The 26273-nt window shown below is 65.2% G+C and overlaps 2 protein-coding genes across 4 annotated transcripts; both read right to left on the reverse strand.

Moving 5' to 3' along the window:
* Positions 1-775: 775 nt before the first annotated feature.
* On the reverse strand, positions 776-2309 carry LRG1 (leucine rich alpha-2-glycoprotein 1). Its single transcript, XM_054175409.1, has 2 exons — positions 2231-2309; positions 776-2063 (listed from the first exon to the last, which is right to left on the reverse strand). Exon 2 carries the CDS (start codon positions 2049-2051, stop codon positions 1047-1049), a length of 1005 nt encoding a protein of 334 aa, XP_054031384.1. The 5' UTR covers positions 2052-2063; positions 2231-2309; the 3' UTR covers positions 776-1046.
* Positions 2310-3019: 710 nt separating this feature from the next.
* Positions 3020-25786, reverse strand: SEMA6B (semaphorin 6B). 3 transcript variants are annotated; one of them, XM_054175400.1, is made up of 17 exons: positions 25331-25786; positions 11682-11830; positions 11006-11135; positions 10653-10713; positions 10479-10541; positions 9997-10098; positions 9807-9897; positions 9600-9719; positions 9407-9495; positions 8509-8726; positions 8248-8379; positions 7421-7570; positions 6151-6345; positions 5639-5779; positions 5313-5390; positions 5066-5124; positions 3020-4734 (listed from the first exon to the last, which is right to left on the reverse strand). In XM_054175400.1, the coding sequence occupies exons 2-17, from the start codon at positions 11794-11796 to the stop codon at positions 3746-3748; spliced, it is 2733 nt and encodes a 910-aa protein (XP_054031375.1). In that variant the 5' UTR covers positions 11797-11830; positions 25331-25786; the 3' UTR covers positions 3020-3745. The 3 variants fall into 3 exon arrangements, with proteins under 3 accessions (XP_054031375.1, XP_054031377.1, XP_054031376.1); XM_054175402.1 differs by lacking the exon at positions 25331-25786 and adding an exon at positions 15627-15663; XM_054175401.1 differs by lacking the exon at positions 25331-25786 and adding an exon at positions 14434-14843.
* Positions 25787-26273: the final 487 nt, after the last annotated feature.

Raw genomic sequence — 26273 nt, forward strand, 5'->3', positions numbered from 1 at the left:
AGCCCCCCGAGGCCGGACCCAAGGGCCCCCTCTCGGGACCCCCCTCCAGTCTCCACCCTCCAACCACGACGATGTCCCGGGGTCCGTACTTACGGCAGGGGGTGGGGGTCTGTCCAGACCCCCTATCGTGATCGCGATCCCTGGATGCGACCCCTGCCCCCCGCCCAATTTGGGATTCAGAGTTGGCGGCGGGAGCCAATCAGCGAAGGGGCGTGGTCTAGAAATCACCAATCAGGAGGGGGGGCGGGGCCAGAGGCCGGGGGCTGGGCGGTGCCGCCACGTGGGGCCCGGTCGTGTCCCGGGGGCCGCGAACGGCGGGGACAGGCCCCAGCCACCCGCCAGCCCTTGTGTCCCCACCCCCGGTGTCCTCTGGCCACGTGTCCCCACCCCCGGGCACCCAGTGGTGACTGTCCCCGAGCCGGCTGTCCCCATGCCAAGTGTCCTCACCCCTTGTGTCCTCCCCACCTCTGTTCCCTCCAACCCCTGCCCACACACCAAGGGACCTCTTGCCAGGTGTCCCCATGCCAAGTGTCCTTTTGCTAAGCATCTCCATACCAAATGTCCCCAACCCAGGCGTCCCCATGCCAGGTGTTGCCACACAAGGTGCCCCCATGCCAAGTATCTCCACACCGCATGTCCCCGAGCCAAGCAGAGGCTTGGGAATGGGCACAGGCAGGGGCCACAGTGGGGGTATGACCCTTGGCCATGCCACCTGTCACTGCCTTATGCCCAGGGACTTCACAGGACAGCACACAGGAGAAAGTGTGAGGTGGCATTGTTTAATGTCCTCTTGTAGGGTGGGGACGGGGACATGTGCCAGGCAGGATGGGGACAGGCCTGTGGGACACCCTAAGCCCGGTGGGAAGGGGCTGGGTGCCAGTGGGATGAGCATCACAGGATGGGGACAGGGGTCCCTGGGATGGGGACAGCTGCACCCCTCTCTCCCTGCCTCAGTTTCCCCAGGAGAGCTCAGCCTCAGCTGGGGACAGAGTGGCAGGGAGGGAGGTGACATGCCCAAGCCCCCAGGGTGACACCGAGCCACTTGCCTAGGGTTCTGGAGGGTTCTGGCTGCCCCCCTTGGTCCCACAGCCCCTGTCCCCAGCCTGGCTCACCTCAGCCACCTCCCGTCCCCGGTGCCGGGGGGGGCTGGCACAGAGGGTGTCACGGGCAGTGACAAGCCGTGGGGCCGCCCTCTGCAGCACCTCCAGCAGCTGGCACCCGCAGTCCCAGGGGTTGCCCGAGATGTCGAGGTCCAAAGGGGGGCCGGGGGACCGGGGGGGCAGCTCCAGTGCCTGCAGCCGGTTCCGTGCCAGGTCGAGGACGCGGAGGTGATGCAGGGGGACAAAGACGCCAGCGGGCAGTGCCTGCAGCTCGTTACCCTGGAGGAAGAGGAGGTGCAGGCCGGGCACGGGCACGAAGGTGGAGGGCAGCAGTGTGCCCAGCTGGTTGCCCTCCAGGTCGAGCTGCTCCAAGGCTCGCAGCCCAGCCAGGGCACCTGGTGCCAGGGTTGCCAGTCGGTTGTGGGACAGGTCCAGGTTCCGCAGGGAACGCAGGGGGCGGAAAACCTCCGGTGGGACCTCTGCCAAGGCGTTGGCAGCCAGGTCCAGCCACTGCAGCTGCGGAAGGTGCTGGAACCAGGTGGGTTTCAACACCTGCAGCTGGTTCCCCCTCAGTGCCAAGTGCTGGAGGTGGTGGGCACCGGTGAAGATGCCAGCAGGGAGGTCGGCCAGGAGGTTGTCGGTCAAGTCGAGGATGCGAAGGGTGGGCACGGGGCGGAGGAGAGGTTCGGGGAGGGTGGTGAGGAGGTTGGAGGAGAGGTGGAGCTCCTGCAGCCGGGGCAGCCCTGCCAGGGCGTCGGGCAGGAGGGTGGCCAGCGCCGTGAACTCCACCGAGATGGCCACGGTGGTGCTGGGCAGCCCCCTGGGGAAGGCGCTGAGGGTGGGCTCCGTGCAGACGAAACGGCTGGCACTGGGCTGGGGGGAGCACGGCCTGGCATGGCCCACGGCCAGCAGTGCCAGCAGCAGCGGTGGCAGGATCCAGCCTGGTGGCATCGTGTTGCTGGGCTGTGGGCAGGCAGCCATCGTCACCCGAGGGTTGTGCAAGAGCTGCCCATGTGGGACCGCTGCCCACTCGCGGGGCAGGAAGATGCCCTGACCCACATGTCGGCCCCTCCCTGACCCCCCTCGGCCCCCCGTAGCCCCCCGCAGCCCCCCGCAAGCCCTGCCCTCACCTTCCCAACCGCTTGCTGAGGCTCCACAGGGACAGTCCCGGCTCTGTGGTGGCTGTCACCCAGGCGTGGGGGTGGCGGCTTGGCCTCATGTGCCGGCTGGGAAATCGCCGCCTTTGCTGCCAGGGTGCCAGCATCCGGGGCGGGGACAGGGGCCTGGTGTTCCCCATTGCACCCCATGGCTCTTGAGGGGAAGTGGCATTGACAACCCCCAGCCACCCTCACCCATCTCGGGCACCCCAGCACCTCTGCGTGGGGGGATGCTGAGACACAGCCTGTTGGTGGGTGCTGGGGGTGGTGGGACCCCCTGCCATGGCACCACTGCCATGGTGGCACGATGAGTGGTGACCGCTGGTTGCTGCAGGCTGAGCATGAAGGAACTCACTGCATGGGAGAAGGGGTTGGAAGAGGCCCTGGGGTAGGGGGGAGTTGGCACAGGTTGGGGGCACTGGGACGGGGGGGCATGGTGGGGGTGTGAGTATGGCTGGGTGGGGGCACTGGGAGGGTATGACCAGAGGTGTGGGTGTGGGGATGGATGGGTGGGAGCAGGGGGGGTGTAAGTGGGAGCAGGGGGGGTGGGGTGCAAAGGGGGTCTCAGGGTGGGGGTGAGGTGGTTAACAAAGCGCCAAGGTGGCAGCTGGGGACTCGCCTCCGGTAACTGGGTGTTTATTGGGGCCGCGGGGTACAGACCGCGGGCGGCCGCATGCATGGCCACGTTGGGGGAGGGGCACTCACTGTGCCCCCCACCCTATTTACAGCCTGCCACCCCCCCACCCTCCCCTGCCACCCCAGGCCACCCCGGAGCCAGGCAGAGGTGGCACCGAAAGGGCACCCTTTGCCAGCAGAGAGTGGGTCCAGTGGGGACCCCCAGCCCCAGTGGTGCCCCCACCCCCCTTTCCCGGGCTGTGCTTTCCGAGAGGGGGGTGCCAGGGAGGGGTGCATGAGCCCCTCCCCACCCTCCACAAGCTTGCACTGGGCAGGGGTAACACACACTTGGGGCCCCTCCAGCCCCCCGTACCCTAAATATTCACCATGTCCAATCATCACAACCAACGCATCCTGGTGGCACCCCCCCTGGCCAGGTGTCCCCGAGGTGCTGGCAGCACCCACAAGCTCCCCACCCACCCCCCCACAAGGGGCTGCAGGGTGAGGGGCACAGCCCTGCTCTGCCTCAGTTAGGCCCATGGCTGGGCATCCATCCTGCTGCCCCCCAGGGATCCCCCTTCCCAGGGTGCTGTGGTCCCTGGGGCCAACCTGAAGAGGGGACAGGGTGGACCCCCTCCTGCCTGGGTAAAGCAGCCAGAACGTGGGGCACTGCCCCACACCAGCTAGGGACACCCCCAAACCCTATTTGGGGGCACCCAGGGGGTTCCTGTCCCCCCACCCACCCCTACAGCACCTCACCCCATACCCGCAGCTCCTGCCCGGCCACTTCTCTTTGTCCCCGGGGGAGCTGGGGGACCCCATCAGTGTCCTGGGAGGTGTCTTTTCGGGGGGGGGCACGCAGTCGGTGGGACCCTATTTTCCCGAGGGAGTCCGCTCCACGCCGTAGCGCAGGAGGTGGTGCAGGTCCGTCAGCGCCCGCTGGTGCCCGGCGCTGGCCGCCCGCTGTGCCATTCCGTGCCGCCCGTACCCCCCCGCCGACGCCTCGCCGCTGTTGAACGTGTGGTTCCTCTTGAGGTGGGCACCGGGGCGGCCCGTGCCGTTGTTGGCATTGAAGTTCAGCTGCTCGGGGTGCCAGGGCGGCCCCTCGGTAAAGTCTCCCCCCTCCCCACCGGGGGCCGACACCACCCGCCGGCGGTCGGGGCTGGGGTGCGGCGTGCCGGAGAAGTCGCCGTAAGAGTTGCGGGGCGGGCGGCGGGCACCGGCAGGAGGGTGCTGCCGGGTGCGGGGACCCTCCTGGGGGTCTCGACCCCAATGTCCATCGCCCGAGGAGTCGCTGAGTTCAGCCTCCAGCTCCTGGTCCACCAGGATGGCGTGGCAGGAGAGGGGGATGCCGCGGGCCGAGCGGCCGGAGCCCGAGCGCAGCCTTCCGGCGCCGCCGCCGGTGGTGCCGGATCCGCCGGGGTCCCGCAGCGCCGCGTTGATGATGTTGTGACTCTGCTCCCAGGTGCAGTTTTGGAGGGCTCCGGGGCAACGTTTCTGCTGCAGCGGGGTCTGCTCCGGCGTGGGCAGGACCCCCGAGTCCAGGTCGTGCTGAGTGACCTTGGCCAGCTCCTTGGGCCAGCCGTTGGGCATGAGCGGGGCCAGCAGGGCGCCAGGCTGCCCGCCCCGTGCCCGCCGCTCGCCCAGCCGGCTGACGCTCACCACCGACTCGCTGTGTGCCAGGATGGTCTCCTTGTCCTTGCGCCGGGCCAGCTCCTTGCGGTCCCGGTGGCCGACGAACCAGCAGACGCTGAAGCCGGAGATGACAGCGCCGATGACGAAGGCGGCGACCGAGGAGATCACCAAGAGGTTCACCGACACCAGCCCGTCCGGCTCGTCCACGAAGCTCTCCGTCACCAGCCCTGGGGGGTGGTGGCGCACACACACAGAGACACAGGGACACACAGACACAGAGACACAGACAGACACACGTGTCACCAGCCTGGCAGTGCCACCACAGATTCATAGATCCGTAGAATGGTTTGGGGTTGGAAGGGACCTTGGGGATCGTCCAGGTGCAAGCTCATGGCCCTGGGCAGGGACTCCTCCTGCTGGAGCAGGTTGCTCAAGGTCTCAACATGTGGGGGGATGGATGGGTGGAGGGAGGGAGGGAGGGATGGAAGGAAGGATATGTGGATGGATGGACAGACGGACCACTATGTCCCCCGAGCCCCATTCCTGCCCCACACTCACCCTCACACTCTCCCAGGTGTGATGTGCTGCTGCCAGTGATGTCCTGCTCGAAGGCCACCCTGGGGGGGGTGCAAATTGAGTCAGCCTGGTAGAGGGCTCCCAGCTTGCTTCAGCAAGTGACGAGTTTGCTGGGGCTCAGCAGGTCACAGTGGGAGTTGCAGGGTGTCTCTGAAGCCCCCTGGAGACTCTGCTGTCCCCTCTGCAATGTGCCCCAGTGTCCCCTCCCTCCCCAGTCTGGCAGCGTTACCTGGGGCTGGGCTCCAGGAAGATGCAGGAGCCCTCAGGCGTCCATCCACAGTAGGGATCCCGGCTCCCAAGGCAATTCCTGCCCGGGAAAGATGTCAGGATCAACCCCAACGTGGCAGGGACAACCCCTGGGCCCCACAAAGGACCCCAGCCCCACACCATGCCGTGCCTCAGTTTCCCCTGGTCATGCTCCCAACTGAGCCCTTCCCAGTCAGATCCCAGCAGAGGGCAGATTCCTGGGGTGTGGAGGTAACCACCTTGCTCCTCACAGCCCCCCACCTAGGTAAGCCCTGCCCACGCCAGGGGGCCCCAGCCCCTCACACTCACTTCATGCAGCCTGAGTGCTGCTGGCAGCGAGCCACTGGCACCCTGGCCACGCAGGGGGGGAAGGCCAGCAGCAGGGACCCTGCTGCCTTGTCCAGCTCCAGCCCCAGCAGCCGCCGCTCATCCTCGGTGTCCCGGCCACACCTGGGGACAGGGCACAGAGCTCAGCATGGGCACAGCCCTGGTCTGTGCCTGGTCCATGCCCACCGTGGAGCTGGCTCCAGCACAGGATGGTCCAGAGGAGAGTATCTCGTTCATTCCCCCCACCCCATTCACCCACCCACCTTACTGACCCACCTGTCCCATCCACCCATCTCTCTCTCCCTCCCTCCATCCTTTCTTCCATCCCTCCCTCCCTGCCTCCCTCCCTTCCTCCATCCACCCACCCATCCATCCATCCATCCATCCATCCATCCATCCATCCATCCATCCATCCATCCACACATCTGGACCCCCTCCTACACACCCACCCAGTCACTCACTCCTCTCTTCCCACCCAGCACCCCAACACCCACCTCCCAGGGTGGTAGGTCTCAAACTCCTCCAGGAAGACACTCTGGCTGCCAGGGGTGGTGGGTGAGGGGCTGGTGCTGGCGTTGGGCTGGATGAGGAACTTGAGGACGGTGCCCGTGCTGGAGCCCAGGAAGACCACAGTGTGGTTGCCCCACGGCCCTGCTGCGTTGTCCACCACGATCTTGCGGAGCTGGTACCTGCGCAGGGTGAACAGAGCAGGAGTTGAGGTGAACAGATCCCTGGGAAAGGGGAAACTGAGGCAGGGTGGGGATGCCCCCTGGGGGTGACCAGGCTGCAGCTGGCCCAGAGCAGAAGGGACCCCAGCGGATCCTGAAAGGAAACCACTCCAGGTCCCAGCCACGATGCATCCCCACAACCACAGACCCAGCCCTGTGTCTCCAGCCCCACGTCCCTGCCCTAATCCCCACGGCCCTGTCCCCAGCCCTTTGTGTCCCTAGCCCTAGCCTCATGTCCCTGTCCCCAGCCCTTCGTGTCCCTGTCCCCTGCCCTGCCGGCGGGAGGCTGCGGCCTGAGAGCGCCGCTTGATTAATTCCCCATCAAGCAGCAATTAAGGCAGATTTAATTAGGCCGAGACAATCTCCACTGCAAAGTTGATGAGATTTATCAGGTCTCCTGGTGCTCTCCCAGCGCTGCTGTGCACGTGCAGGGGCAGCGTGAGAAGACTCCAGCCAGCCCCCACCAGCGCCAGCCGGCCCCTACCAGTGCCAGCCAGTACCCACCAGCACCCATCAACACTTACCAGCACCAACCAGCCCCCCACCAGCACCCACCAACACCCACCAGCACCCACCAGTACTCACCAACACCCACCAGCACCACCAACACCCACCAGCACCAACCAGCCCCCCACCAACACCCACCAGCACCCACCAGCACCCACCAACACCCACCAGCACCCACCAACACCCACCAGCACCCACCAGTACTCACCAACACCCACCAGCACCACCAACACCCACCAGCACCAACCAGCCCCCCACCAACACCCACCAGCACCCACCAGCACTCACCAACACCCACCAACACCCACCAGCACCCACCAGCACCCACCAACACCCACCAGCACCCACCAGCACCCACCAGTATTCACCAACACCCACCAGCACCCACCAGCACCCACCAGCACTCACCAACACCCACCAGCACCCACCAGTATTCACCAGCACTCACCAACACCCACCAGCACCCACCAGCGCCCGCCAGCCCCCACCCGCGGCCCCTCGCTGGGCCGGACGCTGCCCTGGCACCCACCGGCTCATGGTGCGGAGGATCCAGGGGGCGTTGCCCAGCGCGGGCACCGCCTCGTCCATCAGCGGGTGAGTCTTGACGAAGTTGAGGATCTCGTCGGGGAAGGTGCTGGAGGAGTTGTAGCGCATCCCGGGGGACGCACAGCACCCGGGCCTGCGCCCACCGCACGGCTCAGCACCCCCGCGGCCACGCTGCTCCCGTCCCCAGCCCTGCCTGCTCCCACACCAGCTCCTGCTGGACCTGCCTGGCCTTGTTCTTGTCCCCAGCCCTGCAGGTACCAGCCCTGTCCCCAGCCCTGACTCTGTCCCCATCGTCATCCCTCTCCCCATCCTCACCACCCTTTCAGGTGCCAGCCCTGACTGGCTCTGTCTCCCTCTCTGTTCCTTTCCCCCTCCCCACTGTTTCCCCTGCCAGTACAAGCCCTTGCCAGACTCATCCCTGTCTCCAGCCTTGTTCCCATCCTCCCTGTCCCCACCCTCATCATCCTCCCTGCATCTGCAATCTCTGATCACTCCTATCCTCATCCCTGTCCCCAGCTTTGTCCACATCATCATCCCTGTCCCCGTTCCCACCACTGTTCCTGTTAGTTCCAGCCCTTGTCAACCCCATGCCTGCTCCCATCCCTCTCCCCATCATCATCCCCATCTTCATCATCCTCCCTGCACCTACCAGCCCCGATCACTCCTGCCACTGTCCCCACCTCCAAGCCACCCCCATGCCCCTTACTGCTGGTGCCAGTCCTGGCCATCCCTGTCCCCATCCCAGTCTCCATGCCCCTTCTTGCCAGCCCCGGCCTGGCCTGGCCCCCGTGCCCACGGCCCGTGGCTCACCGGGGCTTTGGCACCATGTCCTCTGGCACAGGCGTCCAGATGGACTCCGGTGACTTCTGCTCCCGAAAACGTCCCTCGAAGACAGCAGCCACTTGGGTCATGTCGAAGGCACAGACAGCAGAGCCAGGGATGCTGGTGGGAGAGCCGGGGGGGGGGCATTGGCATTGAGGTGAACACCTCTGACCCATCCCTCCTGTCCCTACTAGGCTCCCTAGAAGGATCCCAGCCCAGCCCTGGGGGTGGGGCACGAGGAGGTCCAACCTGTTGGCAGGGGTGGAGAAGACAGCCAGCACCACGGGGCGGCCATCCAGCTCCAGGATGTCTGTCACAGCCTGGATGACGTTGAAGTAGAAGTGGGAGTCCCCAGGCACGGAGCAGTTGAGCCGAGCCTTCAGGAAGGAGGTCCACTGCTTCTCCAGCACCCGCTGCGAGCCCCCCATGTCGTTCTTGCACACCCGTGCCACCCGGGACACCACCACCTGCGGGGTGCACACCCCTCAGAACCTGCTACCCAAAGCTGATGACCACCCCCTCACCTCCCTGTCCCCTCCCTGGCTGCTTGAGCTGCTGTGGGGGTGACAGGAACACTGCCCTGGGAGAAGAGGCTGAGGGATCTTCCCAGGAGGCTTTCCAGACCCCTCTGGATGTGTTCCTGTGTGATCTGAGCTGGAGTCTATGGTCCTGCTCTGGCAGGGGGGGTTGGGCTGGATGATCTCTGGAGGTCCCTTCCAACCCCTAACATCCTCTGATCCTGTGATGATGATCTTATGACCTGGGGGTGGTCAGTCTGGAGAGGAGAAGGCTGAGAGAGGAGTTAATAAATGTTTATAACTATCTGAGGGCTGGGGGTCAGGGGGGAGGGGACAGGGACAGGCTCTGCTCAGTTGCACCCTGTGGTAGGACAAGGGCCAGTGGATATAAACTCCAGCACAGGAGGCTCCACCTGAACAGGAGGAGAAATTTGGTGTGATGCTGCTGGAGGCCTGGAGCAGGCTGCCCAGAGAGGTTGTGGAGTCTCCTCCTCTGGAGACTTTCAAGACCCCTCTGGATGTGTTCCTGTGCGACCTGTGCTGGATTCTGCTCTGGCAGAGGGGTTGGACTGGATGATCTGTGGAGGTCCCTTCCAACCCCCAGCATCCTGTGCCCCTGTGCCCCTCACCTTCTCCAGGTAGTTGAACTCCATGGCGATCTCCCGGAAGAAGAAGTAGACGTGGCTGCCCCACTCCACGGCGTGCACGAAGTAGGGCTCTGAGGGGACGGTGGCAGGGTCAGGGGCGGCCCAGGTGGAAGGGGATGCGTGCCACGTCCCAGCATGGCACGTGGTGGGCACCCCCCTGGGGGGAGGCAGCTACCTTTGAACCATTTGGAGTCGTGTTTGACGGTGCGCAGGGTGGGGCTGTCGCCGAGGCTGCGGTAGATGACGGCGTCGATGGCCAGGAAGTCGGTCACCGTGGCGGTGAAGAGCATCCCCCCTGGGCAGGAGAGGGATGGCACCTGGCTGTGGGGCTGGGGACAGCGGGCAGAGGGCCCAGCACGGCCCCAGCAGCGCCAGCACTGACCTGTGAAGAGGGCCACGTTGGCATGCTTGGGGTCGTAGGGGCACCTGGCCATGCCGCTGATGTTGTCCCCGACGGGCTCCAGGGTGTCCATCTGGAGAGGGTGAAGATGGAGCCTCAGGCTGTGCCCCGAGGATGCAGGTGGGGTGGTGACAGGGGGGTGTCCCCGTGCCGTGGGGGGTGGGTGACTCACGCTGTAGTTGGCACAGACAGGGTTGAAGGCGTTGGTGCCACAGACGAAGAGCAGGCTCTGGTTCCTCACCAGCAGCACCTTGATGAAGTTCCTGCACTCTGCCTGTGACAGGAGAGGGAACTGTCAGCCCTCAGCACCCTGCGTGCCCCCTACCCTTGGGTGCCCCCATTACTGCAAAGGGTTAGCTTGGGGGGGGGTGGGGGGGGGCTGTTTTCACCCCAGATTGGCATTTAGGTGCCCTGGAAATCAGCTTCCTGGCAGATGCTGCTCTGATCCACAGGCTCCAAATAATTAATTACAAACCCAATTAGCCAAGAGGCCAATAAATCACAGAGACACATGGCAGGGAGCAGGGCGGGGGGGCCAGAGTGGGACACGATGGGGGGGACACAGGGTGGCTTTCTCAATGTGATGTGGGGTTCAGAGGGTGCTCGGTGCCCGCTGAGGGGGTCTCAGAGGATGCAGCCCCCCCAGCCCTGTACCTCATGCTTGCCCTTCATCCGGCAGATGCTGATGTCGTGCTGGTTTGAACGCCAAGTCAGCTTCTGGGGGGGACACAAAACCCAGTGTGGGGCTGGGGGACAAGCCAGCAGACACCTTCCCTACTTCCAGTGTGTGTCCCCCCTCTCCCCTCCCCCAGCACCCCCAGCTCTTACCCGGTGGTACCGCATCTCCCCAGCGCCGGTGGGCTCCAGGCTGACCCGGTAGACGTTGTCCCTGGGGAGGGGGACACAAGTGTCACTACCCTCTGGGGTACCTCAAGATATGCCCAACACAGAGGCATGTTGGGGTGGGGGATGGGACCCACCCTGCACTGGGAAGGTTTGGGGTGCTGTGGTGGGTGATCAGCATCACCAGCACAGGAACGGCGCCAGCAGGGCCACTCCCATGGAACCTTTTTGGGGTGACCCAGCGTGGGGAATGGGGCCCAGCCCCAGCAAAGGGGGGGGGTGTGTGTCAAGTGCCCAGCCACACAGAGGGGAGGTTTTTGGGGTGCCAGAGTTCAGACCTGTCCCCGATGAAGAGGGTCCTGTTGACCTTGAGGATGCGCTGGATGTTGAGGCGCTGGGTGCCCCCCGCCTCGGGGCCGGCCGGCCGGCTCGTGCCGTGCCCCACGAAGACAGAGTAGTGCTTGACGTCTGGGGACACCCCCCCGGGGGGTCACACACTGCCAGGGCACCCCCACTCACACCCACAGCCAGCCGAGGCCAGCACCACCCCCACCCAGCCCTGCCCGTGGGTGCCCCTCCTTCCTTCACCCCCAAACCCCTTCCCATGGGTGCCCCCCCCGTAACTGCATCCCAAACCACCCTAAAACTGGCTCCTATGGGTGCCCCCTGTGCCTTCACCCCCAAACTGCTGCCCATGGGTGCCCCTCTCATAGCTTCACCCCAGAACACCCTAAAACTGGCTCCTATGGGTGCCCCTTCCTGCCTTCATCCCCAAACCCCTTCCCATGGATGCCCCCTTTCTTCCCTCACCCCAGAGCACCCTAAAACTCTTTCCCACGAGTGTCTCCCTCCTGCCTTCACCCCAGAACCCCTTCTCATGGGTGCTCCCCTCCTGCCTTCACCCCAAAGCACCCCGAAACCCCATCCCCTCCCCACGCCGAGCCAAGTCCCTGCCCTCCTCGCACACCCATGCAGCACCCTGACCCCCACCCCACAGCCCCGGCTGGGACTCACAGTCCTCGGGGGCCACGGCGATGGGTCCGGGCTCCTCGGGGAACGTGCCCCGGGCTGTCCTCTCCGCCACCAGCAGGAGCAGCAGGACGAGGGGGACACGAGGGGGTGTCCCCATGGTGTCCCCCGACGCGGGTGGGCACCCACCGCACCTGCAAGCACGGGGAGGGGTGGGTGGGTGCGTGGGGGGGGACAGCAGCCAGCTGGGTTCCGTCCCCATTGCGTGTCACAGAGTCCCACCCATCCCAGCACCCGCACCCCAAACCCATCACCGCGGGGGGGGGGTCCGGGGTGGGTGTGGGGGGGTCAGGGTCCCGACGCTGGGCCGGCGGCAGCGGGGAGGGGCCGGTGCTGGATGTGACTGGGATGGGCGAAGGGGAAGCGAATCCTTCCCGGGCTGAGGAATGTCAAAAATGCTGGGAAAAGCGGCCCCCACGCCCCCGCCGAGCCGCCCCCGCGCCTGCGCCGCTCCGCACCGGGGAGGCTGGGCCCAGGCTGGGGCTTTTTGGCCCCCGGGTGGGGCTTTACTGGCGGCTCAGCATCGCCAGCTCATGGGGGAGCGGAGCCGGAGCGTGGTGGCACGGCAGGACTGGGGACAAAGGGACTCGGGGCACGGGGACGCGAGCGTATGGGGATACGGGCACATGGGGATGTGGGGGTAGGGGACATTGGGACACAAGGATATGGGGAGATGGGGACACTGGGACATGTCACTAGGGGGACATGGGGATATGGGGACACAGCGATATGGGGACACAGGGACACAGGGACAGGGGGGTACAGGGACATGGGGACCCGGGAGAAGCCAGCGAGGCTCTTCCCCCATCCAAAATGCCACCAGGATGGCTTGGAAAATCCCTGGGGACACATCGAAGTGCCACATGCCAGCCAGCTCCGTCGCCACCACCACTGTCCCTGCACCGGGCCGGGCTCTTGTCACTGTCCTGCCACCAGCCGTCCCCGTGGGGCAGTGGGGACAGCCAGGGGTAATTAGCAGCCAGGCAGGGATTTAATTGATTCTCAATCCCGTGGGAGCAGGGAGCAGCTGCGATCGAAGCGTCGCCCTCCTGCCACCGCGTCCCCTGCAGGCGGCAAGGACGAGTGACATTGTGCAGCGCTGAGGGTCACGGCGCCTGGCGGTGCCAGCAGGGACACTCAATCCTGTCCCCTCTGCGGTGCCACCGGCCCCCCTGCGACCTGGCACTGTCCCCATCCTGGTCACCTCTACAAAGTCACAGCCTCTTTGGGCATCCGACCCCAACCCCAGTGTGTCACAGTGTCCAGGTAGGACCTGACCTTGGTGTCACAGCCCCTGGGGACATCTGACCTTGTCCCCATAGTTTCATGGACGCCAGGGACACCTGACCCAGTCCCCACAGTGACACAGCCCCAAGAGAGAACTGACCCAGTCCCCACAGCAGCACGGACCCCAGGGACACCCAGCAACATCTCCACAGAGTCACAGCCCCCAGGGACATCCAACCTTGTCCCCACAGTGTCACAGTCCCTGGGGACAACCGACCCCATCCCTACAGTTCCACACCCCCTAGAGACACCTAACGATGCCCCCAGGGTGTCATGCACCCCAGGGACATCCAGCAACTTCGCCACAGTGTCACAGCCCCCAGTGACACCCACCTCATCCCCACAGTGCCACAGCCCCTGGGGACAACAGACCCCAACCCCATAGTGTCACAACCCCCAGGATGCCCAACTCTGTCCCCAAGGTGTCATGGGCCCTGGGGACACCCAGCCTCATCCCCATAGCATCAGAGTCCCCAGTGGCAGTGCCCCACGGGTGACAGGTCAGGATGGCCTCCATCCTGTGGACATTCCCACACCAGTAGCATTCTTAACCGCCCCCCCCCCCCCGCCCCCAGTTTAAACATCCTTGAGGTGGGGACCCCAAAGAGCAGCCCAAGGGAAGGGCTCAGCCTGCATCAGGCACCAGGGGGTGGGAGGATTTGGGGTGGGGGGAGCTGGTGTCACTGCCTGTAACCCCAAGCAGGAGGGGGTCGGGTGTCGCTGTCATCCCCCCCAGCCTGAGCGGTGACAGCGAGCGGGGAGCCGTGTAACCGGAGCCTGCAGCACCATAAATGCCGCTGATTGTGCTGGGAAAGAAAAGGCAGCGGGGGGCGGGGGGGGGAGAAGGGGAGGAGGGGGCTGGGGAGGGGGGGACATACACGGCGGGGAGACTGGTGACAAACAGGGACCCATTCACGGCGGTGGCAGGGGAGAGGGGGACGGTCACCCTGCACGTCCCCAAGTGTGGCTCTGGGGAAACTGAGGCAGTGGGTGGGAAAGGTCTGGCTGTGCTGGGGAGGTGCTGGGTGGGCTGGGGGGGGGGGGGGCATCTGCAACACCGAGTGGCTGAAGGTCCCTCGTCCTTGCTCCCTCCTTGTCCCTGCCTCAGTTTCCCCAGCTGAAAGCACACTCAGCCCTCACCTACTGCACGCAAAGCTTTAGGGAGGGGAGGGGTACGCAGCTGCCCGCCCTGTTCTTCCCCCACCTCCCCACATCATCTCCTCCACCCCCAGCACAGTTTTGTCCCCCCCAGGTTTGTCCCCCTCGTGCCATAAATGGGGGCTGCAGCCGTCCCCAGTGCGGGGGCACGTCTGTGACCCCCAAAGAAGGGGCTGACATCCCCCCCTACCCGACCTGCTGGGGTGGGGGGGTGGGGGGCTGTACTCTGCCCTGATTTCCTCCCACGGGGATGGACACCCCCTCCCCCCCATCAGCACCCCACTCTGCCCACCTGAGCTCCTCCGCTCGCCTCTGCCACCGGCCCTACGGCACAGCCACCGCTGTCCCCACCGCTCGGGGTGGGGGTCCTGGATGTCTGGGTCCCATGCTGGTGGGGGCGGGTGTCTTGTGTGTGTGTGTGACCCCTCCAAAGACGCCCCGACGGCGCTGGGGGCTCCGGAGTCCCGAAAGCGGCTCAGCTGTCACATAACTCCCCCCATCACCACCACCAGCAGGGACCCCCACAAGGGAGGGGGGTCCGTGCCCCCAGCCCGCGCCAGGTGGGAAGGTAGGGCTGATGTCATCGTAACCGGAGCCACCACCCCCCCCTCGGCAGCTGTCACCGCAGCCGGGGACCCGGGAGTCGGGGAGGAGGGAGGGCACCCATGGGACACCCCGAGTGGCACCGCGGTGTCCCCGGGAACAGCCAGCATGAGCCCACCTGGTGAGAGCCCGGTGAGAGCCCCCTCCCCCCAAGACGCGGTGGGGACAGAGACAGCTCTGTGTGTCCTGTCCCCTCCACCCTATCCATCCTCACCCAGACATCGCCCCGGGAGCTGATCCCGGCTCCTTCCCATGGGATCCCGGACCCCATCCCAGCCATGAACCCATCAGAAAGGCACCGGGAAAGTGGGGACGACACTGGGAAGGGGGGGGGGGGGACACTGAGAAATGAGGAGACACTGGGCGATAAGGGGGGGACACTAGGAAATGAGGGGGAGCACTAGGAACTGAGAGGACATCAGCCACATGTAGGACACCCCCATTGCCATAGAGGGGGTTGGGGGTCACCGGCGTTACTCCCCCCGGCTAAAATGACCATGGGGACACCCCCACCCCCCCACCCCATCCCAACCCAGCTGCTGCTGCCGCCGGGTCTAGGGGGCTCAGCACCCCCCCGGGTTTCCGTTGCGGGGCCGGTTCAGATGGCAGAGCCAGGAAGCAGCTGTCCCCACGGCGGGGACGGAGCAAATGTCACCCCGGCCACCTGGCACCGCAGCCTGGCCCTGGCCCTGGCCCCTGCCATGTGTGTGTCCCCCACCTCTGCCAAGCAGCACCTCCCGGGGAGGGGGGGTCTGCATAGAGGCAGCACCCCGAGAGCTGTGGAGGGGGTGTCAAGAGGATGGGGGCTCCCCTGCATGTCCCCACGTGAGTGACAGGGAGAAGAGGCCAGCATCGTGGCAGGGACACACACACAGAACCCACCTTGGCGCTTCCGCGGCCCCGGCGGTGGCTCAAATGTCCCCCCCCGGCTCTCCTGCTCCGGTTACCGGCTCCGTTTACAGCTGCCGTTTATAGCCCCCGTCCCTGTCCCTGTCCCAGTCCCTGTCCCCTCCCCATCTCCCACGACACCCCCCCCATCCCCCTTCCCCTGCCGCTGACCTCTAAGGTGGGGACCCAGGACCCCCCCCCCCGACAACCTCAGGCATCAAAAGGGTCCGCACCCCCTCCCCAGGCTCCGTGCCCCCCTCCCTGTGTCCCCTCCTTGTCACTTTTTGGGGGCTTTGTCACCCGCGGTGGGTGCCCAGGGGTGACACGAGCTGCTGGGTGCTGTCATCACCCACCGGGTGACATCCACGGGTGCTGGGTGTCCCCGGCATGTCCCTTCCCCCAGGCCAGGGCGATGCTGGTGGCCGGCCAGAGCCGCATGGTGATTTGAATATTAATTAGATGCTCATTTGCGTATGAAGGCAGATTCCCTGATGGGGAGGGGTCATGATTCACGCCCAGATAAACCCCGTGGAGGGGACAGCGGTGGTGGCAGGAAGGGGCACCCCGTGCTGCTCCCTCACCCCCCCAGTTCACAGTCCCTGTCCCCAGGCCTATGGCTGCCCTGTGCCACCCCCAACCCACAGCCCTTGTCCCCCATCCCTGCCAGGGCACGTGGATCCTCCTGTCCTGTTGGTCCCCTCAAGGCACTTTGAATGTGCAGCATCACCTCACGTCCCCCCAGAGACTGTCCCCTCCCTTGTCCCCAGAAGCTCTCATCCTCACTTCTCCCACCAAGGGACACGTTCCCTCCTGTCCCTCCTGTCCTCCCCAGGACTGTCATTCTCCTTGTCCCCAAGGGCACTTACTCTCCCTTGTCCTTCCTGTCCTCATCCATGTCACCCCCTTGCCCCCCTGTCCCCCGAGTCACTCACCCACCTTGTCCTTCCTGGTCTCCTGCACCACCCCAGCAGCTCTACACCCTGACCAGGTCCCCTCAGGCTGCCCAGGCTCGCCTTGGCACCCTGATTTGGCACCCACATGGCTCCAGGGTGGGTGGCCACAAGCCGTGGGTGGCTGCAGGCAGGTGTCACCAGCAGGAGCAGGTTTGGCCACTCTGTGTCACCACTTCTGGCCTTGTGCCTCAGTTTCCCCTCGGTGTGAGAGGAGGCAACCACCTGCTCCCCCCATGAGCTTGACCACCACTCCTGGGACCCCCCACCCAAAGCCCTCCTGGTCTCCTGGACTTCACCTCCCTTGCTTACCCCAGGGTGTCCCATCCCCAGGGATCCCACATCCCTGAGGAATTATGTCCCCAAACTGCCCCATCCCCATGGAGCCCCTGTCCCCAGGGTCCCCAGTCCCCAGAGCCCCTGTCACTACAAACTCTGTCCCCAGGGTCTCCCACCCCCAGGAAGCTCCATCCCCAGGAAGTCCCATCCCCTGGGATCCCTGTCCCCATGGAGTCCCCATCCCCAGGATCTCCCAACCCCAGGGAATCTCATCCCCAGGGTGCCCTGTCCCCATGCAGCCTTCAGCCCTAGGATCTCCCACCCCCAAGAAGCCTCATCTGGAGGGTCCCCTGACCCCAAGGTGCTCTGTCCCATGGGATCCTAGTCCTCGTGGAGCCCATGGCCCCCATCCCAAGGGATCTCTGCCCTCATGAGGCCAATGTCTCCAAGGTCTCCCCACCTTGAGAAGCCCCATCCTCAGGGTCCCCTCTTCCCAAGGTGTCCTGTCCCAAGGGATCACTGCCCCCAGGAGACCCTGTTCTTGGGATCCCTTTTCCCCAGTGATCCCTGGCCCTAGGGTGCCCAGTCCTGGAATTTGCAGAGGGCTCTTTCAGCTCCCAGTTCAACCACAACAGCCAACAGGTCTCCTGTGGGAGACCCTGCAGTAACAACCAGTCACACACAGGCCCTGCCCCAGGCCACAACCCTGCAACAACCACGTGTCTGCACCCCACTCCCAGCAAGAACCCCATAATAACAAGCTGGGAGCCCCATCATTAACTGGGCAGGAGGTGGCACACCCACAGTGACCTGGAAAGGATCTCAAAGTGGCCCCAAAACCCTCGAAACCCCAATAAAACACCCCAAATCCCAAGCAAACATCCTGAAACCCAAGGAAACACCCCCCCAATCCCAAGGAAACAGCCTGGATCCCAAGAAAACATCCCAAATCCCAAGGAAACATCCCCCAATCCCAAGGAAACATCCCCCAATCCCAAGGAAACATCCCAAATCCCAAGGAAACACCCCCCAATCCCAAGGAAACATCCCAAATCCCAAGGAAACACCCCCCAATCCCAAGGAAACATCCCCCAATCCCAAGGAAACACCATCATTCCCAAGGAAACACCACCATTCCCAAGAACACCCCCCCCAAATCCCAAGGAACCCCCCCAACAATAACAACCCCTCCCCAGATCCCAGCAGCTGTGGAGAAGCAGCAGAGCTGGAGGAGGTACCAGGAGGGTTGGGAGAGGGGTGCTCAGCCCCCCTCATCCTTCAATTTTGGGGGGTTCTGGGGGGTTTCATCTCCCTGCTGGGTTCCTCCCAACCCCGGCCACGCTCTGGCTGGGAAGAATGGAGCTCTGAGCTGCTCCAGGCCCAGGCTCTGGTGACTCCAGCTCCCATCTCTGTGCTTCAAAACACTTCGGTGGAGCCAAGCAAGACTCAGGCTCTGCCTGGTCAGGCTGCACCCACCTGGGGCCGCCACAGTGTCACCACTGTGTCGCTGTCCCCAAGGGTGATGGGCCAAGGGTGGCCCTCAAGATGCCACTCCAGCCAGTGGCACCCACTCTGCTGACCTTGCCCTGAGCCACCAGCCTGGTGTGGACACCAAGGGATGGGGACAGTGGTGTGGGCAGGTGACACTGCCAGCTCCCAGTACAGAGGGTGGGACATGGCTGTCGGTTCCAGGAGCACACCCTGTGGCCTCCTCATCCTCACTGTGGGGCTGAAGGCTCCCCAGTGTGATCCTACTGTGATGTCCTTGTGCAGACACCAAACTCAAAGGCAGTGGTGGTGGCACCTGCCACATGGAGGCAACAATGGGAGGTGGCACCCAGCCACTCACCACCCTGAGCCACCAGCAGCCTGGCACCAGAGCAGCAGGAGGAGGCTCTGCAGCAGTGCTGAGGGCTGGGATGCAGGATGCAGGGCGTGGAGTGGGAGGTGGGATGCAGCACGTGGGGTGGGGGTGCAGGATGCGAGCCGGGGTGTGGGTGGGGATGAGGGATGCAGGATGGGATGTGGGCTGCTGGCTGGGATGCAGGATGAGAGCTGGGATGCAGGCTGGGATGAAGGATGCAAGTTGAGATGCAGGCCGGGATGCAGGATGTGAGCTGGGATGTAGGATGGGACATGGGATGCAGGCCGGGATGCAGGATGGGACATGGGATGCAGGCTGGGATGCAAGCTGGGGTGCAGGCTGCTGGCTGGGATGTATGCTGGGATGCAGGCTGGGATGGGAGCTGCTGGCTGGGATGCAGGCTGGGATGGGAGCTGCTGGCTGGGATGCAGGTTGGGATGCAGGATGCCAGCGGCAGCACAGAACAAAGGGCTATTGTTCATGGGTCTGCGTCCTGTGCTGCCCCCTCCCTGCCCAGTGCCTCACCGAGGTCCAGTGCCCCCTCACTGCCCTCCTAGTGGCTTCTCCTCCACCCACTGCCACCACCACAGGGGTGGCAAAAGTTCCTGTCCCCTGGGTGGCCCTGCCACGTGTGCTGGATGCTGTCTGTGTGGGTGGGAGTGTGTGCGGGACGTGTGCAGGTGTGTGCACAGCACGTGTCATGTGTGTGTCACATGTGTGTGTGTGCAGGGGTGTGTGTGCCCCAGCTGCCACACGTGTGCCCCAACTGTCACACGTGCCCCAGCTGCCATGGGTGTGCAGGGGTTGGAGTGCACAGGGGGTGTCACACGTGTGCAGGTGTGTGGGCACCACGTGCCACGTGCATGCTGGCTGGCACATGTGTCTGGCATGTGTGTGTACAGCACGTGCAATGAGTGCACAGGTGTCTGTGCAGGTGTCAGAGGTGTGCAAGTGTCTGTGCAAGGAATGTCACACGTGTGTGCAGCTGTGCACAGGGATCACATGTGTGCAGGTGTCTGTGCAAGGAGCGTCACACGTGTGCAAGTGCCTGTGCCTGTGTCACACACGTGTGCAGGTGTCTGTGTGAGGAGCATCACGTGTGTGCAAGTGTCTGCATGTGTCACACGTGCAGGTGTCTGTGCAAGGAGCACCTCACCCACGCAGGTGTCTGTGCACAGGGTGTCACGTGTGTGCAGGTGCCACACGTGTGTGCAGGTGCCACACGTGTGCGAAGGCTGTGCACGGACGTGCGTGGGGCTGCTGTGCACACACAGCTGTGCTCACACCTGTGCACAGGGCTGCAGGTGCACACACGTGTGCAGGGGGCTGCGTGTGGGAGTGTGGCACATGTGAGGAGCAGAGGCAGAGCTGAGCACCCCCCGGGCAGGGCCAGAGCTTCCCAGCGCTGGGATCATGCTGGGAACGGTGACCTGAGGGATGAGGTGCAGCCAGTGTCAGGCTTATTCCCAGCTCCCATTCCCTACCTGCTGCCCTGGGCAGGATCTGGCCCTGCGTGGGACAGGGATGGATCCCAGCTCCCAGCCTCCCAAGTTACCTCCTTAGCATTCCCTCCTCTCCCGGTGCTTTATCCTGACGTCCCCCGCGGGAGATGATGGACGGGGCTGCTAAGAGCAGGCAGTGATGTTCCCAGCACCCAAACTGGAGCTGGATCCAGTCTCTCTCTGAGGAGCCTCATGGGTGCTACCACCACTGCCTCTCCCCATCCCACCCCCCACATCCAGGTCCTTGGGATGTTAGGCTGGGGGTGGCTGCAAAGCCGCAGACTGTCCCCTGCTCCATGCCTCAGTTTCCCCACGCGATGCCTGGCGACCCCATGGGGCACCCACAGCCGTGTCTCGCCCCATTGAGGATGTGCCACCGCTCCCCCAAGGCCACCATGGGTCCCACCCGTCCCAAAATCTAGCCGGCACCGAAGCGGGCACGGAGCTGGGCCGCGTTGCCGGCGGGTTTGATGGGATTATCCCGGCGGCTGGGATTACACCGGGAAAAGCCGGGGATTAGCCACGGCGCATCGGCACGCCGCTGCCGCCGCCGCCGCCGCCGGCCTCGCCACCAGCCGGCCGAACTGGGCTGAACTGGGAGCAACTGGAAGCGAGGTGTGACTGCCAAAAGCCCTGCGGTTGGGCTCCCTTGGGATCTCCTCCCGGGATCGCTCGGCTTCAGCAGCCGCTCTTTAATTAACCGGCTGCCGGGAAGCGGCGCAGGGAGAGACGAGAGGGATCCTTTTTTTCCACCCCGGTTTTTTTTTTGGTGTGTGTTAATTTGACAAAAGTGTAATTAAATAGGCAGCAAAAAATCCTGTTAGCACCAGGCAGCCCCACTGGGAGCTCCTCTGAGCCAGACGATTGCTCTTCCTCTCCCTCCCACCCCCACCAAGGGAAACCTTCGTCACCCCTTGCGGGGGACAGAGCCTGAAGGTCCCCAGGGATGAGCTGGAGTTGTCTTCCCCCCTCCGTACCTCAGCCAGTGCCACCAGGTCCCCTCTGTGGTGGGGATGGGGGCTGCTGAGTGTAGGGCAGCATCCTTTGGGGTCCCACGCCCTGGGAGCTGCCCCCACATGATCCTGGGGGTGAGGAGGAGACCAGAGCAACCGGAGATGCAGCACCCATGGTGCTGGTGATGCTGGTGGTGAAGGGGGGTGATACTGGTGGTGATGCTGGTGGCGGCGGAGTGATGCTGCTTGTGACTGGGTGCTGCTGGCGGTGACAGGGTGCTGCTGGCGGTAATGGGGTGATGCTGGCTGCAACTGGGTGCTGCTGGTGGTGATGGATCAGGCACAAAGGGGTTAAGCAGGCGCAGCAGCGGAGCCCAGATGGAGCCGGGCTTGCTCTTGGTTTTCTTTACTATTATTTATGTCACCGAACGCACGCCGCGAATGCCACCGCACCGGCACCGCCGCGAAACCATCCCACCCAGCCTGCCGGCAACCCGCTTGCCCAGCACAGCCAGAGATGCCGGCGCGGGGAGGAGGGGGAAACACCCACCACACCAAACCAAAACACTGGGGGCTGCCTCTAGTTGGGGGAGGTGGGGATGTAAACCTTGAAAAAAAAAACCAACCCTCCCCGAAGGCAGCCCCGGGAAAGGGATGGGGCTGGAGCGGCCCCGGCGCGGGAGATGCACCGGGAGGCCGGCGCGGCTCAGCCCACCGAGGAATTAAATGGCATCCAAACTGGCAGGTTTAATTAAAAATATTCCGGCTTGTCTCAGGATCCCGACTGCATCCGGCACTGCAGCAGGGACACGCCGCCAGCGCCGGGCACAAGCGGGCAGGGGCCTCGTGGCCACCGCGCTCAGCACCCAAGCGCCGAACCCACCCCCCGGCCCCCCGGCACCGCTCCGGGAGGGCTGGTGGGGAAAGAAGAGCACTCCCGGGGAGGCAATGGTTGAAGCGGGAGCCGAAGCATCGCGGCGCAAGGTGTGAGGGACGTTGGTTGGTTGAGGGAGATGGGGACAGCCAGCCCGGTGTCAGCCAGCCCGGTGTCAGCCAGCCGGGTGTCACCCAGCCCGGTGTCACCCAGCCCGGTGTCACCACCCTGCCCGGCGACTTTGGGATCCTGGGAAGGATCGGTAGGTGATGAAGCCACCAAACCCCTTTTGGTTTAGGGACAACAGCAGGGTCCCCACAGCCCCCCAGGTAGCTCTGCCGCGGGCAGCAGCACGCCCACGCGTGTGCACACGCATGAACACGCGTGTCCGTGTGGACAGGAGCATGCCTGGCCACCTCTGGCCTGCTGTGGTCACCAGGAGCTGCCGCTGCCGGCAGCTGAATTTGGTGAATTCTCTTTGTTTATGGGAAACGGCAGCGAAAATATTTCGGGAAGCAGCTCCCCGGGGGATGAAGGTGCTGGGGGGGGGGGGACGGGGGGGGAGAAGGAGCTGCCTCCCCCACAGCGAAAACATCGAAGCACTGAGCTGCCCCCCAGCCCCCTCTGAGCAACCCCCTCAGGGACCATTTGCAGCCACCCCTCCCATGCCCAAATCCTCCCCACCGCAGCCACGTGCCCCGGTGACAGCGGTGACCCAATTCCCGTGTCACCCCGGGGACGTCTCGGCGGGGCTGGCACAGCATCGCTGCCTGCGCCCAGCACCTCAGCACCCACCTGGATCCGGCCCCTGGCACCCAGCGGGGACATTCGCCTGCCAGTATGGCTTTGGGGAGCGGGGGTGGGGGGACAACACAAGGGGGCATGGTGTTGTCAGAGCCCTGGCACCCAGGGTTGGATCCTGCACCAGCTGGCTGGGTGCTGAGCGGGGAGCTGCCCTCTAGTGTCACCAGCTCAGGCCCCAAATTGTGACAAAAACTGGCAAGGGGGACACATGGAGGGTCCCTCCCCAAGCCAATATGCCCCTTCCCCATGGTGGGCTCAGCGGGACAGGGAGGGCTCAGCCACCCCACACCCCTCCCAGTGCATCCCGGAGCAGGATGTGGCCCCGCTGGGACCAACCAAGACCCGAAGAGATTGGGGGGCAGAGACCAGGGGGCGCACAGAGCAGTGCGACACGTGTCACCATTGTCCCCACTTCTCCCAGGCTCTGGGGACAAGCAGAGGTGGGTGCTGCTGAGGGTGGTGGTGGGGGTCACACACAGCAGGTTCCCCCCCTGCTCTCCAGGGCAGGTGAAGGGGTTGGGTGTAGCACCTAAAACCAGGGGGGGTGTGGGGGGCTCCCCTCCGCATCCCAGGCTCACAGCCTCGTTTGGGGAAACTGAGGCAGAGCTCACCCAAGGTCACCCCGAACCAGCAGCACAGTCCTCTGCCCTCCCCAGCTCTTTTGCCCCCACTGAGGCTCCCCACACAGGGACAGGGCTCCCCACTCCCTCCCGCTAAAAAGGGGAGGGGGGGGGGTGTCTGGAAGGGATTCGGGGGGGGGGGCAGCACCCCAACTTCTCTCGGTTATGTGGCAGCACTGGAGGTCAGCGCTGGAGGGGTTGGGTGGGGGTGATGGAGTCAGGGGTGCCCAAGGCACCCCACGGCGAGGGCGACAGTAGCCCCCACCCCACGTTATTTTAGGGTTACCTTCCCCCAGTTCGTCAGACAGTTCGACGGTGCTGAGCCCCAAAATGGGGGGACAGGGACGAGCCCTCCCCCGGCCCCACAGAGGCTGCCTGCATGGGGCTCCCTGGCCCTGCCCTGACACCGGGGGTGGGGGAAATTGCGTGCCAGCCTCCCCCCCCCCCCCCAAAATTCATGGAGGGTGCCCCACTTCTGTCAGATGTCATTCCCCCCCCATCCCATGTCGCCACCAAGTTACAGCACCAGCGTACGAAGCCAAGCACCCCCCTAATTTGTGGGGGCTCTGCCCCTCTGTCAAACCTGAGGGGTTATCTTGGGGGGAAGCTATCACCAATTTCCACCCCCTCCCCAAAGGTGAGTCCTCGGTGCTCCCCACTGTCCTTTCGGGGGCCAAGTCCCCCCATTTCAGCTCCTCTAACCCCTCGACCAAGAGGTGGGGGGACACACAACAGCCCCCCCGGTATTTTACTCCCTCCCCCCCCCCCCCCCCAAAAAAAAAAAATTCCCAACAAGCCCTGGCAGCTTCCCAAAGAAGCAGCAGAGGCAATACGGAGCCCGATGAAGCAGGGTCGCTCCCCCCCCGGCCCAAAATCTCCATCCTCCCAGCTCGGGGGAGGGGGGGCCCGGCCCTTCGGTACCTCATGCCTATCACCGTGTCCCGGGGCGCGGGAGGGGGGGGTGAGGCGGGGGGGGGAAAGCAGAGGGTGTTGATGGGTGGGATGGGGGCGTGGGAGGGGATGGGGGGGTGGGATTGGGTGCTGGGGGTGCCAGGTGCGGGACTGAGGTGCTGGGGGGGGGGGGGCGGGAGTCAAGGGTGCAGGGTCGGGGGAAAGGATCGGGGTGCTGGGCTGGGGTAGAGGGGTGCGGGATGGGGGTGCTGGGGGGTGCTGGGGGTGCGGGAGCAGGATACTGGGGAGGACCAGGGTGCTGGTGGGGGGACACGACACATAGCAGGGTGCTGCGTAGCGGGGGGGGGGGACATGCAGGTGCAGGATGAGGGTGCGGGGAGGTTCTCCAGGGTGCCGGGGATGGGCTTGGGGATGTGATATGAGGGTCGCCGGGGTGGGCTGGGGGTGCGGCGGGTGCCCAGGGAGCCGAAGGGGGCCTCAGGATGAGAGGGGGCAACAATTGGGATGATTGGGGAAGCCCCCCAGGATTGCTGGGGTGGGGATGGGGATGCAGGATGGAGGTGCTGGGAGGAAGGGGGGGGGTGGGTAACGCGGTGCAGGGGGGCAGCAGGGTGCAGAGAGGGGGGGCACGGGGTGCTGAGGGGTGCCAAGGGATGGGGGGGTGCGGGAGGGGGCCCCTCTAGCCCGTGACCCTTCAAGGTTCCGCCCGCTCCGCCCGGAGAGCCGCTAACAAAAGCGCCGCTTCCCAATGCAGCAGCCGGCGGCGGTGGGGGGGAGGGAGGCTTAGTGGGGGTGTCACCCCATTTCCCTCACACCTCCCCTCTCCAAAAGGGGGGGAATCGGTAGGGAGGGGATCGAACAAACCGGAATGGGGAAGAAACGGGACCGGACCGCATCGCCGGGGGGGCGGGAGGGGGGCACCGGCCGCGCTGTCTCTTACCTCGCTGTCCCGGGGTGAGGATGTAGCGGGGCCGGGGGGGTGTCCGGGGATGGAAGTGAAAAGATTTGGGGGGGGGGGGTTTCCAGGGCACCGCGCACCTGCGCCCACCGGCAGCACAGCTCGGCCCGGCCCCGCTCCGCTCCGCGCCGCCGCGGCGGGAGGCGCCGGGGCACCGGAGCCCGGGCGGGGCGGGGCCGCGGGCGGTGTTTGGGGAGGGGGGGGGGCAGCGACCGGAGCTCGAGCTGGAACCGGAGCCGGGCCCGCCCGGGGGCTGCGGCTGCACCGGGGCCGTTCCGGTAACGGCGGAGCTGGAGCAGCCGTGGCTGCTGCGCCCCCCGCGCCGCTGCCCTGCCCCCGCCCCGGGGAGGCGGCCGGGCCCGGCCTTGGGGCTCCCCCCCAGCTCCCCGGCATGGAGAGGAGGGGAGAGGCGGAGGGAGCCGGCTCCGCCTGCCTTCGTTCCCTCCCCCCTCCCCCCCAAAAAAAGAAATCGCCCCCCTCTGCCTTCCCCGGCACAGGGAGGGGATGGGACCGACCCCCGGCCCCTGCCTCAGTTTCCCCCCATCCCTGCTACATGTAGGGCTGGCACCGACCCCCCTGAATCCTCCTGTCCCATGCCTCAATTTCCTGGCCCAGACCTCGCCCCCGCCCCCCCCCCCAACCCTGCCTCAGCCTCACACCGCCGGCCCCAGGGGACCCCAACCCCAATTTTCTTCCAAGCACATTCTTGCCCCCCCACTTCAGCTTCCTCCTGCCGAGGGGTGTTCCCCCCCGGGCCCTTGCCCTGCAGGGGCATCACAACTGTGCCCTCATCCCCCTGCCTCAGTTTCTCCTTGCACAAGGGGCTCCCCCCCCCAACAGTTCCCTGCCTCAGTTGCCCCCTCCCCCCCAAGCTACCCCTACATCAGCAAGAGAACTCCGACCCCCAACTCCCTCCCCAGCCCAA

This window comes from Dryobates pubescens, chromosome 31, assembly GCF_014839835.1.
Source record: "Dryobates pubescens isolate bDryPub1 chromosome 31, bDryPub1.pri, whole genome shotgun sequence".
NCBI classification, from domain to species: Eukaryota; Metazoa; Chordata; class Aves; order Piciformes; family Picidae; genus Dryobates; species Dryobates pubescens.

Excerpts from the sequence above, each read along its gene's own strand:
- LRG1 (XM_054175409.1), bottom strand. The coding sequence starts at position 2,051 with ATGCCACCAGGCTGGATCCTGCCACCGCTGCTGCTGGCACTGCTGGCC.
- SEMA6B (XM_054175400.1), bottom strand. The coding sequence starts at position 11,796 with ATGGGGACACCCCCTCGTGTCCCCCTCGTCCTGCTGCTCCTGCTGGTG. Across the intron at positions 11,136-11,681 it reads CGCCGTGGCCCCCGAGGACT|ACGTCAAGCACTACTCTGTC; the intron begins GTGAGTCCCAGC and ends GGGTGTCCCCAG. Across the intron at positions 8,380-8,508 it reads TTCTCCACCCCTGCCAACAG|CATCCCTGGCTCTGCTGTCT; the intron begins GTTGGACCTCCT and ends CTCTCCCACCAG.